Source organism: Carassius auratus, chromosome 12 (genome assembly GCF_003368295.1).
Source record: "Carassius auratus strain Wakin chromosome 12, ASM336829v1, whole genome shotgun sequence".
NCBI classification, from domain to species: Eukaryota; Metazoa; Chordata; class Actinopteri; order Cypriniformes; family Cyprinidae; genus Carassius; species Carassius auratus.
In genome coordinates, this window is record NC_039254.1 from 4,308,127 (window position 1) to 4,324,915 (window position 16,789).

The 16,789-nt window shown below is 38.4% G+C and overlaps 1 protein-coding gene across 1 annotated transcript in view; it reads left to right on the forward strand.

Moving 5' to 3' along the window:
- LOC113111548 (bone morphogenetic protein receptor type-1A-like) overlaps positions 1-15,964 on the forward strand; it is a 38,584-nt gene extending 22,620 nt beyond the window's left edge. The window contains exons 4-13 of the mRNA XM_026276370.1: positions 9,570-9,741; positions 11,370-11,472; positions 11,556-11,655; positions 12,032-12,128; positions 12,404-12,539; positions 13,422-13,614; positions 13,873-14,170; positions 14,294-14,469; positions 14,597-14,727; positions 15,146-15,964. Coding sequence (XP_026132155.1) covers positions 9,570-9,741; positions 11,370-11,472; positions 11,556-11,655; positions 12,032-12,128; positions 12,404-12,539; positions 13,422-13,614; positions 13,873-14,170; positions 14,294-14,469; positions 14,597-14,727; positions 15,146-15,271 — 1,532 coding nt within the window. The 3' untranslated portion in view covers positions 15,272-15,964. The remainder of the gene's footprint in view (positions 1-9,569; positions 9,742-11,369; positions 11,473-11,555; positions 11,656-12,031; positions 12,129-12,403; positions 12,540-13,421; positions 13,615-13,872; positions 14,171-14,293; positions 14,470-14,596; positions 14,728-15,145) is intronic.
- Positions 15,965-16,789: the final 825 nt, after the last annotated feature.

The window sequence follows — 16,789 nt, forward strand, 5'->3', positions numbered from 1 at the left end:
GAAATTACCAAGGCAAATTAAAATCTCTGGAGTGCAAATGCATTTAAGAGACTTTACTTTCCTCTGTTGTTTAGTATAACAGTATGTTCAGTGCACTGACACAGTTTTAACTTTACAATTGTTTGGAGTGTTCACTGTCTGCTTGTTGGCTTAGTTTAGCCCCTTTAAATATATTCTTTCTTCTGCTGTATCCCTCCCTGTAAAGGAACAAAAGAAGAAATGGGTGCTGGCAGTAATTTCTTCTCACATGTAAAGTCAACCAGAGCCTTTAAAACAAAGGGTAACTACCCTCAGTCATTGCAAAGGTTCCTGTGAAATGATGAGGGAGACTGGAGTGCCAGTGAGATCAGGGTCAGGGTGAGAGCTGAACTGCAGATGAATGCTGTTGAGCGTGTTTTTTTCTTCTCCTCTCTTCTGTATGGAAGCTGATCTGAGGGCAGGTTGACGTCTGACACCAGAATAATGTCTCCTGACTGCATATGGCGGCACGTTCCTCTGAGAAATGTCATGTCATTCAACACATTTAACACAGGCTTTCAATCCTGGAGCTAATAAATGAACTTTATGGAATTTTCTGCCTTCAGAGGAGAAGATGAGGTTGAGCCTCATAGGAGAGGAAAACCTGCAGTAAGAGGATCTAGTTACTCGACTGTGTGGAAACCCAAGCAGACTGAAATATAGCAATCAAACGGAGGCATTTTTACTTTTCTAGGTTATATGGTAATATTGAGATCACTGCTTGTTTTGTTTTACATCTTTAGTTTGATATTTTAGCATGAACAAATTAATTAATATACTACATTTAAGCATTTAAATCTGTTTATTTCTGTTTGGGTGTTTTTTTATTATTATTATTTTATATTTTGTTTATTAGCATCTAATACATTAATGTAATAAATCTTCAAATCTCAAGGTAAATAATATTTTTTTTCAGCCTGTATATTAAATATTATGTAATTTCTAAATTAACTTGTAGCATTTAAAGCAATTTTAGCTGTAATTTTACATTTTTGTCCAATTGTCGATTGTTGGCCGTAACAATAGCCCTATGATTTCCGCAAAGCAGAAAACGTAAATGGAATCACAACATACAGTCATAAAAGTGGAATTTACAGTATAACATGGAATGTCAAATTTATAAATCAAAAGTAGGTCATTACACTTAAATGAAAATTAGATCTGGACCAGTGTCGGTGAATATTAAGCAGCATAAATATTATATGAATCCTGCATATTTTGCATGTCTGTGGGAATAAATGGCACAGACACACGGTTTAGTTTCCTACGCACATACTGAAGGGTACATAAAAGTTTGGTTTAACTTGAAGAAACTGTTAAACTTCATGTAATGATAGTACTACTGCTAATAAATTATTAAAACATAATTTATGCATAAGGAATGTTCACCAGGAAAATGTATTTATCAGAAAATGTAAATACACAGCACAGTATTTCTGAAAACAACAACAACAAAAAATATATAAAAATTAATTAGATATGCTTTTGATTATTAAAATTGTATTATACCTTAAAAATAGAACCCAGAAAATTCATGGAAAACACAGAAACTGAATGTAAAAAAAGGGCCTTAAGAATTACATTTTTGTTAAACTTTTAATAAATTTATATTGTTCAATGTCAATGTCAATGTCACATTTATTTATATTAGGGCTGGGACTTTAACGCGTTAATTAAGATTAATTAATTACACAAAAAATAACGCGTTAATTAAGATTAATTAGTAACAGAAAAAAAATTTCCCGCATTTTTAATAACTTATTTTTGCACCGCGAAACTTTTCTCACTGGATGAGTTTCGGTGGACCGTTTATACTGAAGCACCAACTAGCGTTCGCATATCACCGCAGCATACATCGAGTCTCAAGTATCACCTCAACGCAAAACATATAGCAGCTAGCGTGGACTTTACACTTTATGTTGAACTATGTATTATTTTGTTGGTGCAACTGGCAGTTTATGTTAAACTCGTTATTGTTTTGGCCAAGGTTATTGAGAGTTGGACTTAGTATGTTATGGCCTCTGAAGCAATAGAGAGATCTTTTCTAATAGTCAGGGTTTCCAATGTTCTGAATGTAATTGACAGTATTGTGTATTACTTAAAACACTTTACAGAAGGTTCCAGCACCTATAAGCTACCTGAATTTCTGAAATGTACTATTTCTAAATTGTTTCTAAATATGCTATTGCTACACTTAATGGCAAGAATTGCACTGGTCTTCTAGACTTGGTTGAACAAAAATAAACAATATTTTGTTGCTTAAGCTTATGTATTCAGTCATTATTCAATGGTATACTATCGATCCATGTGAAAAAAAATTACTTCGCACTGTTCTCAGGTCAAATATTTATATGCGATTAAAATGCGATTAATATCGATTAATTAATTACAAAGCCTCTAATTAATAAGATTAATTTTTTTAATCGAGTCCCAGTCCTAATTTATATAGCACATTTCCAAGGCCAGGGCCTACCAAAGTACTTCACAGTAAAATACACAATAAAAAAAAAAAAAACAATAACACACTGATACTATAAGAACAACGAAGTAGCAAAATGCTAAGAATAAAGAATACTCCTAAAATACAACACATTCATCAAGGCGGCTCCCCTGTGCCAAAAGCTACTTCAAACAAATGAGTCTTCAGCAATGATTTAAAAGTGGACAGGCTACTAGCAGTCCGCACAGCTACGGGCAGTGAGTTCCAGAGAGTGGGAGCTGCCACTGAGACGGTTTCGATCTAGGAACCTCCAGGACCATCAGGCTGGCTGAACGGAGGTTTCTGGAGGGCCTATGCAACCTGACAAGGTCTGTAAGGTACTCTGGGGCTAGCCCATTGAGACATTTAAAACAAATAAAATAACCTTAAAATCAATCCGATACTTTACTGGAAGCCAGTGAAACGATGAGAGCACTGGAGTAATGTGCTCCCGCTTCTTCCTGCCGCTTAAAAGAAGAGCTGCTGCATTCTGTACAAGCTGCAGACGATAGAGCTCAGACTTCCCAATGCCTGTATACAAGGAGTTGCAGTAATCCAGGCGAGAGGTAATAAAAACATGAATAACTTTTTTTAGCTGTCAGTCTAAGCTGAAAAAAGCTAGACTTAACCACAGCACTGACCTGCTTATCCAGTTTAAAAGCACCGTCAACAATCACTCCAAGATTCCTGCAATGGGATCTTAAAAGAGGTGCTAGTTGGCCAATTGAGCTGGTAAGAACCTGAACCAACTCTGGACAACCAAACAAGACAACCTCCGTTTTATTCTCATTAAGTTTTAAAAAGATTAGGTCCATCCATGTCTTAATATCGCTCATGCAGTTTATCACGGCCTGCAAAGATTCTTTTGCTGGAACCTTTAGCGGTAGATACACCTGCACATCATCAGCGAAGCAGTGGAAGGAGATGCCATGCTTCCTGAATATGCAAATACAGCGTGAATAAGAGTGGACCCAAAACTGACCCCTGCGGTACCCCACAGGTCAGAGGGGCCACTGAGGAGGAAAACTGTCCCATTTGTACAGAAATTGATCTGTCTGTTAAATACGACTTAAACCACGTTAGGACAGTGCCTTTTAAGCCAACACAGTGCTCTAAGCGCCACAAAAGAATTTTATGATCAACTGTGTCGAAGGCTGCAGTCAAATCAAGCAGAATTAAAATGGCACAGTTGCCAGTATCAAGGTGTAAGAACAGATCATTAAAAACGTTTAAAAGAGCAGTCTCTGTGCTATGAAGAGACCTAAAACCAGACTGAAACTGTTCACTAACATCAGCTTTTTTTTTTTAAATTCTTGGACCTGAATTAACACAGCTCTTTCTAAAACCTTTAAAATAAAAGGGAGCGTAGAAATGGGTCTAAAATTAGACAAAACCAGAGGGTCTAAGTTCTTCTTCTTCAAAAGAGGCTGAACTATGGCATGTTTGAAGGAGGATGGGACGCAGCCAGAACTAAGACACAAATGAATAAATTTCAAAAGAAAAGTTCAAGTTATGATTTCAATTACTAAGACATGCTTTTTGATAAGAATTGTTTTTTTTATTTATTTAACCATGAAACCAGAGTCTAGAAAAATTCAAATGGGGGGAAAATAACGTAATTTGAAAAAATAAAATAAAATGGAATTTGGGAAAAAAATAAAACAGATATCATAAGAGCCTTATATAACATGAAAAATTGGTCTGTTTATTGATATTCACCAGGTTTTTATATCATTACTTCCCTATGAATAGATTATAATTGATCTTAAAACAATGTTTTGAACAAGTCGCTTGTTGCTTTAGTTATTATGCTGCTGGGCCACGCTGGGCCGCCTGCCCGGGTCCTACTACAGGAAACATGTTGAGTCTATAGTCGGTGCTGTGAGTTTCCCTGACACTTTAACCATTTCCTGTATTGTGCTGGCTGACAGGTACCGGACTAAATATGCCAAATGCATGCTGCTCTCCGGAAATAATCATTACTGTCTGACAATGAAGGCCTGTGTTGGTGTGTGTGGCTGTTTCTTTCCTTGTTTTTGTAGAACACGGGTTCCAAAGCATTTGAATAGAGGACTCCGTTGAGCTTCTGTACTCTGACATGCGTTCACTCTAGCAAGCGTGTGTTCAGCGGTGTGGCACAGGAGCCTGTTAAAGGCAGTTTGAACTCTCACTTTTACAGCTTGCTGTTAGGTACTTGGCTCTAGAGGTGTCTCCGAGCCCATTAGAGCTTTGCTTTCATAAAGGCAGCCAACTTTATTAGTCTGTGTCAGGCAGGCCGTTGTTTTCCATATGTTCCCTTTTTCCTTCCCCCCTCATTCCATTTTTAACAAGCTAGTCTTCAAATGGTGCTGGATTATTACATGTTGGGGGATTATGCCCTGAAATGGAAGCCTGTGTGATAATTATAATGATCGTTATTAAAGAGATGAAAGTAAATAAATAATAATGGCAGGTTCGGGTTAACTGCCACTTAAAGCTTAAGTCGTTCCTGCCATCCCACAACCTACAGCCTGGCCTTACCACATTGTCCAGTTTCTTTTTGTTGTTAATGTGTGCAAATTTTAATGAATAACTGGTGTAAGAATTAAATAATTAAATGTGTCTAATATTTCGAGGGCAAACCTCCTACATGTCGTCCCTCAAGAATACATGATTCACATGTTATTTTGATGGATTTAATGGATACCCAGTGATGTATTTTGGCACTAGGACATCTTGGAGGATTTTTGTGTTTTATTTACCCTCTCCTACGTTTCTGCTGCAGACACGGAGAGACTCATGAGGACCAGCGTCTTGATTATAGGCTTGCGATCCAAACGCCCTCGTAGAGACTTGGCTGGCTCATTGCATCATTTCCTGTTAAGCCTTACTGCAGCACTGAGAGATAATAGCTACAACACCGAGAACACATGGAGATCAACAAAGCGTACTGCTTTTCAGTTTGTGATTTCAAAATTTACATGCAGAACCGCTTCTTTGCGGTCTTGCTGTCACTTTTGTTACAGAAGCCAGAAGCAGCTAGCATAGCCTGTTCATGAACGTGTGAAAACTGTGAAGCACTCATATTCAGTGCTTACCTCTTGACCAGCCTCCCATTAAAGCTTCAATAATGTCTGAGCTGCCTACTCTACCCTCTGCTTTAATAGGGTCAAACCACAGATGTTTACCCTGGAGATCACAGCTAAAGCTTCAGCTACTGCCTTGTCTTACACTGACAGTGTTCAAGCAACAATATGGCTTGAGATAGTGACCTTAAAAAAAAGTGTATGGATACTTATATCATGTTTAAAAAATCTTTTACTGTAGAATATAGCACAATATCAAATCATGGATTTATAGGAATATAGCACAAGCACACTTTTCAGTCAAAACTTTCAAAAAAGTCTCATCGATTTCAAAAATTTATGTGGTGTTGAAAATGAAGAAGAAAAGAGTTTTGTGGATCAGTTAATATGTTGAACTACAACATTGGATATTCTGTTTGACCACAAAAGAAGATATTCCACAGATGAAATTCATACAGGTTTGGAATGACAGGAGAGCGAGAAAATAACAGAACTTTACTTAAAGCGTAATTTTCTTTGCTGATGCCACTTGGTTTGATATTTAGATTTTTATTGCAATGACATTCAGACATTTTAAAGTGTCACATAAGTGTCCAAACAAGTTTTAGGGCCACTGTTTCCGTCACCTTGTTTTTATGCACATTTTGAAGTTTTGCATTACAAAAAAAGGGAGATGGAAGCACATTTAAGTTCATCTATGCTCATCAAAAAAAAAAAGTAATGTGACTTTGCGCGATGGGACAGCATAACTTGACTAACCAGCAGACGTCAGAAGTATTTCTGTATAATTGCCTCCCAGAACTGTCTTACACGACCACATTTCAAAACAGCAGGCATCCACCTCCGCTCTGAGACACAAGTAATTTATTATATATGATAATTATTCAGTGGCTTCGCCTACTTTTCTTAGTGATATTTAGTGCCAGTTTATCAGGAGGTGATAGTTGTGTTCTCTTTGACTTGTTGAAATGAAACGTGCTTAATTCGCAAATGTTTAATGCGATATTCAAAGTTTGTTTTGCTACTTTGGAATGAAACCTAGCTTTTGTGAAGAACTACAAGCTTTAGCCATCTAAATTTAAATTAAAAATTGTAATTAAAAGTTACATTTATGCATTTAGCATATCGAACCCCAACCTAGTGCTTGATATCGCAGTGCTCTACCAGTTGAGCTACAGGAACACTAAAACACTAGCCATCTACACAATGAGATTGCTGATTGTCTTCAACTGTTACTTTGATTGGATGTGTAACTGTAGAGCACTGTGTATATTTTCGGGCCGACTGTTTGAAAAATGGAGCTGAAGTGTGTCTTTAAGAGGCTGGCGCTGGAGTCTGAGCCGAGCTGCCTACAGGCTGGGAGAATGCGGTCAGCAGGACTCATTACTGCCTGAGTACTGCCAGACCTCAGACTCCACGGTGACGGCGAGCCAGAATCAAGCACACATGTAGGAGCTGGGCGATGCTCTGTAGTGCCGTCTCTCCCAGCCGAGGGAAAAACTCAGAGAGGGGGAAGGAGAGCAAATGTATTCAGTGCCTTCGTAATGTCAGTGAATCACTCAGAGGTACTTCAGAGATAGCGCAACAAGTCGCATCTGCTCTGATTTAGTAACCCTTCTGGCTAGAAACCTGTTTTATGTGTTTCAGCTCAGATAACATTCCTGAGCCCTGCGGTTGTTTGTGTGCCGCTGTTGTGGTTGCGGGAATTTAGCTGGCGCTTATCTGCGCATTGTAGCTGTTAGGACGTGTAGGGCTCAACACATCATAACAGATTAGCCTGCCTTTTACAGTCGCTCTTAAAAGCAAGCTGTGTTTCTGACTTCACAGTTCGCATTCCTTCAATTTGCTGGCCTCTTGCTGAGAGCAGGGCTTTCAGAGCGATACTTTTTGTTCTTCCTTTTTTCTGTCTCTATTCCACCATGTTTACGTTAACGGTTTCCACCTCCATTATCACACCGGGCCCCGTGTGGCAGCAACGGCGCCTGGACTAAACTGTGAAGTGATCAAAGATGTTACATCAAATGCTTTCGCGGTGTATTTTGCATTTTCCCTTAATGGAGGGGGCCGTGGGACGCCTTTGTGGCTTCAAATGAACATTTCTCAAGTGCAAAAACCGAGCCGTGACACATAAACAGAAGATTTGTATCGCTGGCTATCGCAGGAGATGAATGGACTGACTCATACACTGAGAGACAAAGCATTACATGAAAAGAGAGGAGGGCTTGAGAGTGTTTGATCAGTCTCCAGAGCTCGTGCCACTCGACCCGGTCTTCAACCTCACATTTATACACTATAATCCTGTCTCTTGTGTTCCTAATCTGGTCTTTCACTCTCCGTCCTAATCCCACTTCTCACCATTTCACCTTCAGGCCATTCAACAGAACGTTTCATGACACATTCTTTTGTAAGCGATGTTCCACAAACTGACGTGGTGTTAAGTAACATCTTATCATGTTTGACACATCTTTTCCAGGATCCCCCTCAGTAGAGCTGATTACTACTGAGTATTGTCAAGCACACTTTTATTCCTGGCCATGCATCATGTTTTTCCACTCAGATCATTTCAAGTCCCTGGGTGAATCTCATAAAATGTGCTCAGGTCATATTTCAGCCTACAATCAAAATGCAGGAAATTGCATAGTGCTTCTTCATTGATTGCACTGAATATGAACGTAAATATGGAGAAGTATCTAATTAGAAACAATATCTTTATATGAGATTCTCACTGAATTCTCCTTTAGTGTGATTCTCCTGTAGATGTTTAACAAGCGGTTTGTTTATTCTCTTCCTCTGATATTATTGTGCCATGTCCTCTTCATTCCCCAGGCTTATATCAGCTCTCAGGGTTTAAAGCATCCTGGCTCCATGCTTCTGTTTTATCAGACTGTATATCAGTTTAGTGGTCTCCACCCCAGCTGATATGGCTGGAGGTGTTGCTGTCGTGTAACTCTGCTGATAGCAGGTAAGAACTGCCTACTGGATGGCATTTGACACTTATATTTGTTTGGATTTGCCCTTCTACTGTGGGAAATGATGCACTGTGATTCAGAGGGACTCTCTCGTCTCCATCTGATATTTCTGTTAATATTCAGAGAGAGGACTGAAGCAGTCTTAAGACGTGGGATGGGTCTGAAGCGCAGCCCTAGTAATGAGATCCTAGGTGTGGAATGTGGTGTTTTACTAAACAGCAGCATGCCTGTTTTAGTTTGGGCTTTTTTTTTGACTGGATTTAGGCCTGCTCAGACCTGCAGGACGAGCAGCAGGGCTTTAAGAGGAAGCACCCACATCAATACTAAACACATGAGTCTTTGTGCCTGGGGCAATATGCACCCTGTCTGTCTACGACAAATGCTCACGCACTCAGACGGATCAAGTTACAGCACAGAGAAATCTGCATGTCTCTCTTTCTTTGTCCCAGTTTTCAATCCTTATCGCCCTCTTTTTACTCACAGTCTATGGTGATTTGTTTTCTTCACTCCCTCCTATTTATCTAAAATCCTTAGATTCATTGCAGTATAATTTAGCATAGAATGAAGGCAATACGAGGGGTTTTGTCTCCAAGTGGTTGTGAATTTTATAGGCTTGAGTGAGATGTGTATATTGTGTCTATATTTTTCTTTCTTTCTTTCTTTCTTTCTTTCTTTCTTTCTTTCTTTCTTTTTTTCTTTCTTTTTCTTTCTTTCTTTCTTTCTTTTTTTCTTTCTTTTTCTTTCTTTCTTTGTTTCAAACCTGTATGACTTTAGCTCATTTCTATGAATCAAGAATAGAGCTTTCAATATTTAAAAAGAATGTTAAAACATTATAAAAGTATAATAAAAAATAGTGCATAAGCTTCACACATTATATTCCAAGTCCTAAAACTGCAATTTATGCATACGCATATTAATTTTTGGTTTGGATTATAGTTTTAGTTTCACTGCTTCGGTTGATATGAATGTTTGCAAATTAAGGATGATTATTTTTTTAGGCAGTCTTAAATCTGGCTTCCTGTATTTTAATTCTTCTAGGTGGGCAAAACCCAGACTACATGCTTCACGGCACTGGGGTCAAGCCCGGATCAGATCCAAAGAGACACCAGTCAGGGGACGGGTCCACCGTGGCCCCAGAGGATGCTGCCCGCTTCCTTAGCTGCTACTGTTCAGGCCACTGCCCTGAAGATGCAACAAACAACACCTGCGAGTGAGTGCACCGTGTGCTTTTCCTGCTGTTCAAAACAGACACTTTCAACTTTCCTCACCAAATGCCACATTTCCACTGAAATTACCCGGAACAATTGTACCAGGAACTATTTTCCCCCCAGACCTGTTGCTTTCTGTGTTTCCACCGTGGTCTAAAGTATCGTGAAGATTAGGCAAATAGTCTGGTGACATAGGTCTGCACGCGTTTCTCAATACAAAGTAGGGCTGGACGATTATGGCCTAAAATCAAAACCTCGATTAATTGAAAATTTTACCTCTATTACGATTAATGAACGATTTTTTTGCCCTCATAGTTCACTGACAAGGTTTGTACTGTAAATATGATAGACTATCAGCAGTTATTTTATCTATGTTCGTAACATTTCTTACTAGGGTTGGGTATTGTTTGAATTTTATCGATTCCGATTCTTATCGATAAAAAAATCCAATATAAAAAAAAATAAGTCAAACATTTAGAAATTAAGCATTCTGTTGCAGCTGAATAACATTAACTCCATGTTTTGCTTTTATGCCACTGACTGGAGAGCAGAGTCATGTGCCTACACACGCGCTAGTATGCTTTTAAGGGGGAAGTGTTAACAGGATTAAAAAACCGAAATAACCGACATGGGAAAATTACGTCGGTTAGAGGTTATGAATTTCTGTTTTGATTATTTTTATAATCGTCCAGCCCTAATACAAAGTACGCAAATTTCAGACTTGCATCCTCGGTAGTTCAGACTTTACGCATTCAACTGGGGAGTGTGATGTCCGCTATGACGTAAATCTGGAATTTCTACAAACAGCAGCTGTACTTGATGACATCAGTCAGTTTGCCTTGGCTACTGCAATTTTCCTCACTGTATATTTACAATAAAACGAAATAGGATACAAATACCACTGCCTCCTTTTGTTTTCATTTAAATATAATAATACCCGCAATAATAATGTACTTAGTTCAAGGAAATGTGTGTATATACAGCCATTACAATGAAACAAAATATTATATCAATTGCCGCTTTTTATTTTCATTTTAACATATAGATAAATTGAATATAGACCAAAGATTACCTGTTAGATTTACCCAAAACGAATTATATTTTATGTTTAATCACTAAAGAGACATCAGAGCCAGCGGCAAATGTCAGAAGGTCTAGCCGAGGTGAGGCTGCTCTCGGTGGATACTTGATTACTGAGCTCCTGCTGATCGATTTCCGAAATCGGCGAAACACATTTTTAAATAGGCGCTGTCTTAAACCGCAGATTTGAGTTTTAAACAACTACATTCTCACCTGAAATACTTTTAAAATTACATTTCATGACATAATAACAGTAAAATTTTTAAAATGATCTGAATAAATGGCGGTAGGAATCGAAATGCTGCGTGAACTCAAGCAGTCAGCATGTTTAGCGCCCAAGTCCCGCCCCCGAAAGTTCGGGAACTTTGAAAAAGTACTACCTCACCATGGACTGTCTGAGGGAACTTTATTTAGGTCCTGGTACCTGTGGTGGAAACACACCGAGTACCAGCCCAAAGTCCCTAGTTCCTGGGGAAAGTTCCAGCGGTGGAAACCCTGCTTAAATGTGCACTCTGACTGTGATTTAAATAGTGTTTTTGTGTTTACACAGCACAAACGGACAGTGTTTTGCTATCATAGAGGAGGATGAGCATGGTGAGGCTATCCTCACCTCCGGCTGCATGAAGTATGAGGGCTCCCACTTCCAGTGCAAGGTAATACATGAACAGGAGAGTGAAAAATAAATGTTTAAGTGCTGAGACATTATCATTGACTGAATGTGGTTATTGCTGTCCAGGACTCTCCTAATGCTCAGACCAGACGGACCATTGAGTGCTGTTCCACTGATTTCTGTAATCGAGACCTTCAGCCTACACTTCCACCTCCTGTTCCAGGAAGTAAGTAGCACATCACTTTAAACTGCCTAAATATAATAAATACTTTATATGTGTTTGTGTGTATATATATATATAACTTATATATATATATATAATATAACTTTTTTGGAGTCTGTAAGATTATTTCAAAGTCTGTTTTGCTTAGCAAGGCTGCTTTTATTTAATCAATAATACATTTCACAATTGTAAATATTTTTTTGTTTTGTTTTTAAGTAATATTTTTAAAGGTTTTTATTCCTGTAATGGCTAAACTGAATTTTCAGCAGCCATTATTTCAGTCTTTAGCCTTCAGTGTCTAATATGCTGATTTGGTGCTCAAGAAACATTTCCTATTATTATTATCTCTTTTTAAAACTCTGTGATCTCTGTAATCCAGAGCCTCCGTTATGGAACACACACTTGCTGGCCTTTCTGATCTCCGTGACGGTGTGTTGCGTCACTTTGGTGGCCATAACTGTGGTGTGTTACTACAGGTGGGACTTTTATTTCATAATGACATGTTTATCCAGCTGAAATGAATGAAAGATGCATCTCAGTCTGTTAATTATTGACCAGCACACTGATAACACTGGCAGGGGCACACCTGTTTAAGATAGTCAAGTTAATTTAGCACCTTTTATGTTTGACCTTAATGCATGGATATATACTGTGTCTCTTAGTAATAAGTAACTGATCCCTTTGTGGAAGGCTTCTGTGATGTAACACAATATTGAAGGTGATTATATGCTTTATGTGGCTGTTTGATCAGGTATAAGCTGCAGACGGGACGGAGACGGTACCAGAGAGATCTGGAGCAGGACGAGGCCTTCATCCCTGCAGGAGAGTCTCTCAAAGATCTCATTAGTCAGTCCAGCACTGGCTCCGGTTCAGGGCTCCCCCTGCTGGTGAGGCACTGTTTCTGAACATGTTTTTATTATAACTGGTCTTTGAAAACCAGTAAATATCAGAGAATTGTGGTTTTCAGTTCTAAAAAAAAAAGTCAGGGAATGGTAATAAATTATTGTAGTTTGTGCACAGATTCTAAGATATATTTTATTGGCCAGAAATTTTGTTTTGTATTTTGTTTTGTTTGTCACGTGTTTGTACCAAAATTGTTTAATTTCAGATCATTCAGTTCAGTACGCATATGTACAGAACAAGTCGTTCAATTTTTTTCAGGAAATTCAGATTATAAATGCTGTTTTGACGCCTCTTAAGAGGCAACATTTTTATTGTGTACTATTTTATTGCTATTTTTATACTTCATTACTTTTTAATGCTAAATATTCATGAATGAACATCTCACCCCTTCGCGTAATCGCTCAGTTAGTTAAAAAAAACAATTTACATGTTTGCATAAAATGTTTAAATTTGAGTGTTGATTATTATAGTTACAAATAAATAGTAGTTGAATTTAAGTTTGGGCTCTGTTGTAAATTGTAAACTTGTAGTAATTTAAAAGGCCTCCCTATAGTTTAGAGCAGAAGCTGATGTAGATTTTTATCCCTAAGAAAATTAATATAATTACATTTATTTAAGTAAAGAGCGATTTGTTCAGTAAACCATTGTATAAAAAAAAAAAACATTCATATTTAGTTTTTTTTCTACTGCTGTACTGAAATCAAACCGAACTGTCAAAACCAAGGTACGTACAGAACCGTCATGTTTGTGTATCATTACACCCCTATTATACAGTAATCACAGACTGCTGAAAATGTAACCGTAAAATATTTTGATTTCTGATACTTGGTTGTTCAGTTTTCTAATTGTCAAATGTGGATTCACAGGTCCAGCGCACCATTGCCAAACAAATTCAGATGGTACGTCAAATCGGGAAGGGGCGATATGGAGAAGTGTGGCTTGGTCGCTGGAGAGGAGAAAAGGTTGCGGTGAAAGTGTTCTTTACCCGTGAAGAGGCTAGTTGGTTCAGAGAGACCGAGATTTACCAAACGGTGCTCATGAGGCACGAAAATATACTCGGTAGGTTCCATAACAAAAATAAAAGCCAAAGACACTGAGTAGGGACACACATTATGTTGTATATATGCATTTAAAATGATCAGTATCGACGTACAGAGTCAAACACACATTTTTATTCAAAATATTATAATATTAAGGGACAATGAAACATTTAGCTGATTCATGGTAGTTGTTTTGTAGATTTGTACCCTGACATATAGCATTTACAGATTTAATGTTTTATTTACATTAACACTCATTTTTCCTATCTTGCTCCAGGCTTTATAGCTGCAGATATTAAGGGCACGGGTGCATTCACGCAGCTTTTCCTCATCACAGACTACCAGGAGAATGGTTCTCTCTATGACTATCTGAAATACACCACCCTGGACTCACAGTCTCTGTTGAGGCTGGCCTTTTCTGCAGCCTGCGGCCTGTGTCACCTCCACACAGAGATCTACGGTACGCAGGGCAAACCTGCCATCGCTCACAGAGACCTGAAGAGCAAAAACATCCTCATAAAGAAGAATGGCACCTGTTGCATCGCTGACCTGGGCCTGGCTGTCAAATACAACAGGTGAAGACACTTTTGCAACACAGTCAGAAATGCATGCAAACACACCAGCAACATAAAACAAAAACATAACTGAAGCATACTTTATTTTCTGCTAGTATGCAACCAGCTACTTTTTTTTTTTAGTGATACCAATGAGGTGGACGTCCCTCTGAGCACAAGGATGGGCACACGGCGGTACATGGCACCAGAGGTCCTGGATGAGACCCTAAATAAGCACCAGTTCCAAGCGTACATAATGGCTGATATTTACAGCTATGGGCTCATTGTTTGGGAGATGGCCCGCCGATGCGTGACAGGAGGTTAGTTTATGTGTGTATCAGTGTATGTGAGATTAAAATGTGTACACATTTCAAAGCATGTTTGTGTCTCTCCTTTCTTAATATGTGATGGGTTTGTTTTAATTATTACATTTTCTTTTATGTGCAGGTATTGTTGAGGAGTATCAGTTGCCATACTGGGACATGGTACCTTCAGAACCGTCCTACGAGGACATGAGGGAAGTGGTGTGTGTTAAAGGCATGCGACCAGTGGTGTCTAATCGCTGGAACAGTGACGAGGTAAGATCTAGCACTGCAGTTTAGTTCAACAGCGCTCAGTTAAAATATTTGGAAAAACTCAAAAGAAAGAAACAAACAGTGTTGCATGATCCTTCAGAAATCATTCAAATAAATATGCTAATTTGGTGCTCATGAAACATTTCTTAATCAAGAATTTTTTTTAATAGAAAGTTGAAACGAACAGCATTTATGTGAAATAGTAAATAATCTGCAAATCTTAAGTTAAAAGTCAATCTTATCTGCTTGTAAAAAATTAATGAATGAATACATTTGCCATAAAGTTTAACTAATTCCTAAATGCCATGAAACGTTTGATTTCATTATTGTTTTTTTTAAACATCACTGCTTAGTAACTGATTATTTTATAGTTGTGTAAAATGCAATCCTAAAACAATTGTTTTGTTCTGTCTCCACGTAGTGCTTACGGGCCATGCTAAAGCTCATGTCTGAATGCTGGGCACACAACCCAGCCTCTCGCCTCACAGCTCTTCGAGTCAAAAAAACACTCGCCAAAATGGTTGAATCACAGGATATCAAAATATGATCACTTTTCCCTCCAATGGCAGTCTGAGAGAAATCATGGAGATATTTATGCTCATTTTTATGAATTATTGCCTCAGTTCCTAAACAGACCTGTGGGAGTGCTGCTGAGCTGAACATTTGCCTCCTTGTCTGGCTGTGTTTCCTCGCCCTGTTGCAGTAATGCTCTTACTGTCATGTAGCGCCCTCTGCTGGACAGTATGTGCCATCCACGAGGAACTAAGGACATCTGCTCTGCAGGCATCGGTACTCGCATCATCCCCATAGCCACCATTTTTCCTTCTTCAGTAATGTATTGGGAGAGATTCGAAGAGCATATGGAGCTTTCTGTGAAAGCTGTGTAATACGATACGTCTGTATGGAGGAGTGGCAAGGTCCAGCAGTGATGGAGCTATTTGGGAGAAGGCCTGACGACTTACCCCTCTGTTATTGACTGAGTTGAGAGGCGGACATATTTAGGGTGATATTCAGGCTAAACGCCCATCAATATGCTTGGGATATGCTCCGGTGTGGCTAGCGTCACAAAATGACAACTTTGCATTTGGATCATGTGCAGCTGTTGCCACTGATGCATCGAAAGTGAACACATCCTGTTTAATTCAAATGACCCATATGTATAAAACAAAAAATGTCATGTTACTACGTCTTGATATTTTAATTAATAGCCTTTTTGATTTATTTTCTTCAACTGCTTTCATCTCTGTCCAAAAAAAATGAGGTATTCTAGTTAAAACCTTCCCATTTTCTGAAGACTGGGAATGTATTCACTGTTAGGAATAGAAAATTCAGGTATAATGACAGGAGTAATGTGATCATTGCTCCAGCTCTGGCCTGAGGAACTGAAGTACCACCGGTCAAATATTGCCAACACCGCCACCATATAAGATCTATTCATCTAGAGGATATGGTGACTTTCAATCTCTCAGAATGGCAGATCTGGTCTGGCTTATAGCAGGTGTGTCTGTGCAGATGTACTGCTCCTGAACGCCTCATAAACGTTGTTGTATTCTATCCAACAGCTTTCGAGTCAACCTCACTATATCACACCTGATTCATAAGTGTCAGGTTGCTGTTTTCATTGCCTCATTTAAACAGTTTTGCCTTCAATCTAATGTTGTGATGAATCATATGACTCATAAATGTCTAATGTGATAGAATAATGCAAATGCATGTGCTATTTATTCATGTCATGTCATATAGTATAAATTACTCTGGTAAGATATTTTTACTTGCAGGACTATTAACACCGTTCTTGCAACTGACATTCTCAGTGTTGTTACAGTGCAGCTCAAACTTTCAAATACTAAATTAATGACTAAGATGAAATTCTACATTTAATGACTTCCTATGAAAGTGTGGATGTGAATTATCATTATTTGCCATTTCAGTAATGTTTGAAACTAGACCCTTTGTATGTAATTTACTAAAAAGTCAGGACAACTTTAGTTCAACTTTCATATACATGAAAATAAGATTGTGAATGCATATTATTATGCATATTAAATATTATTATTTTTAAGAG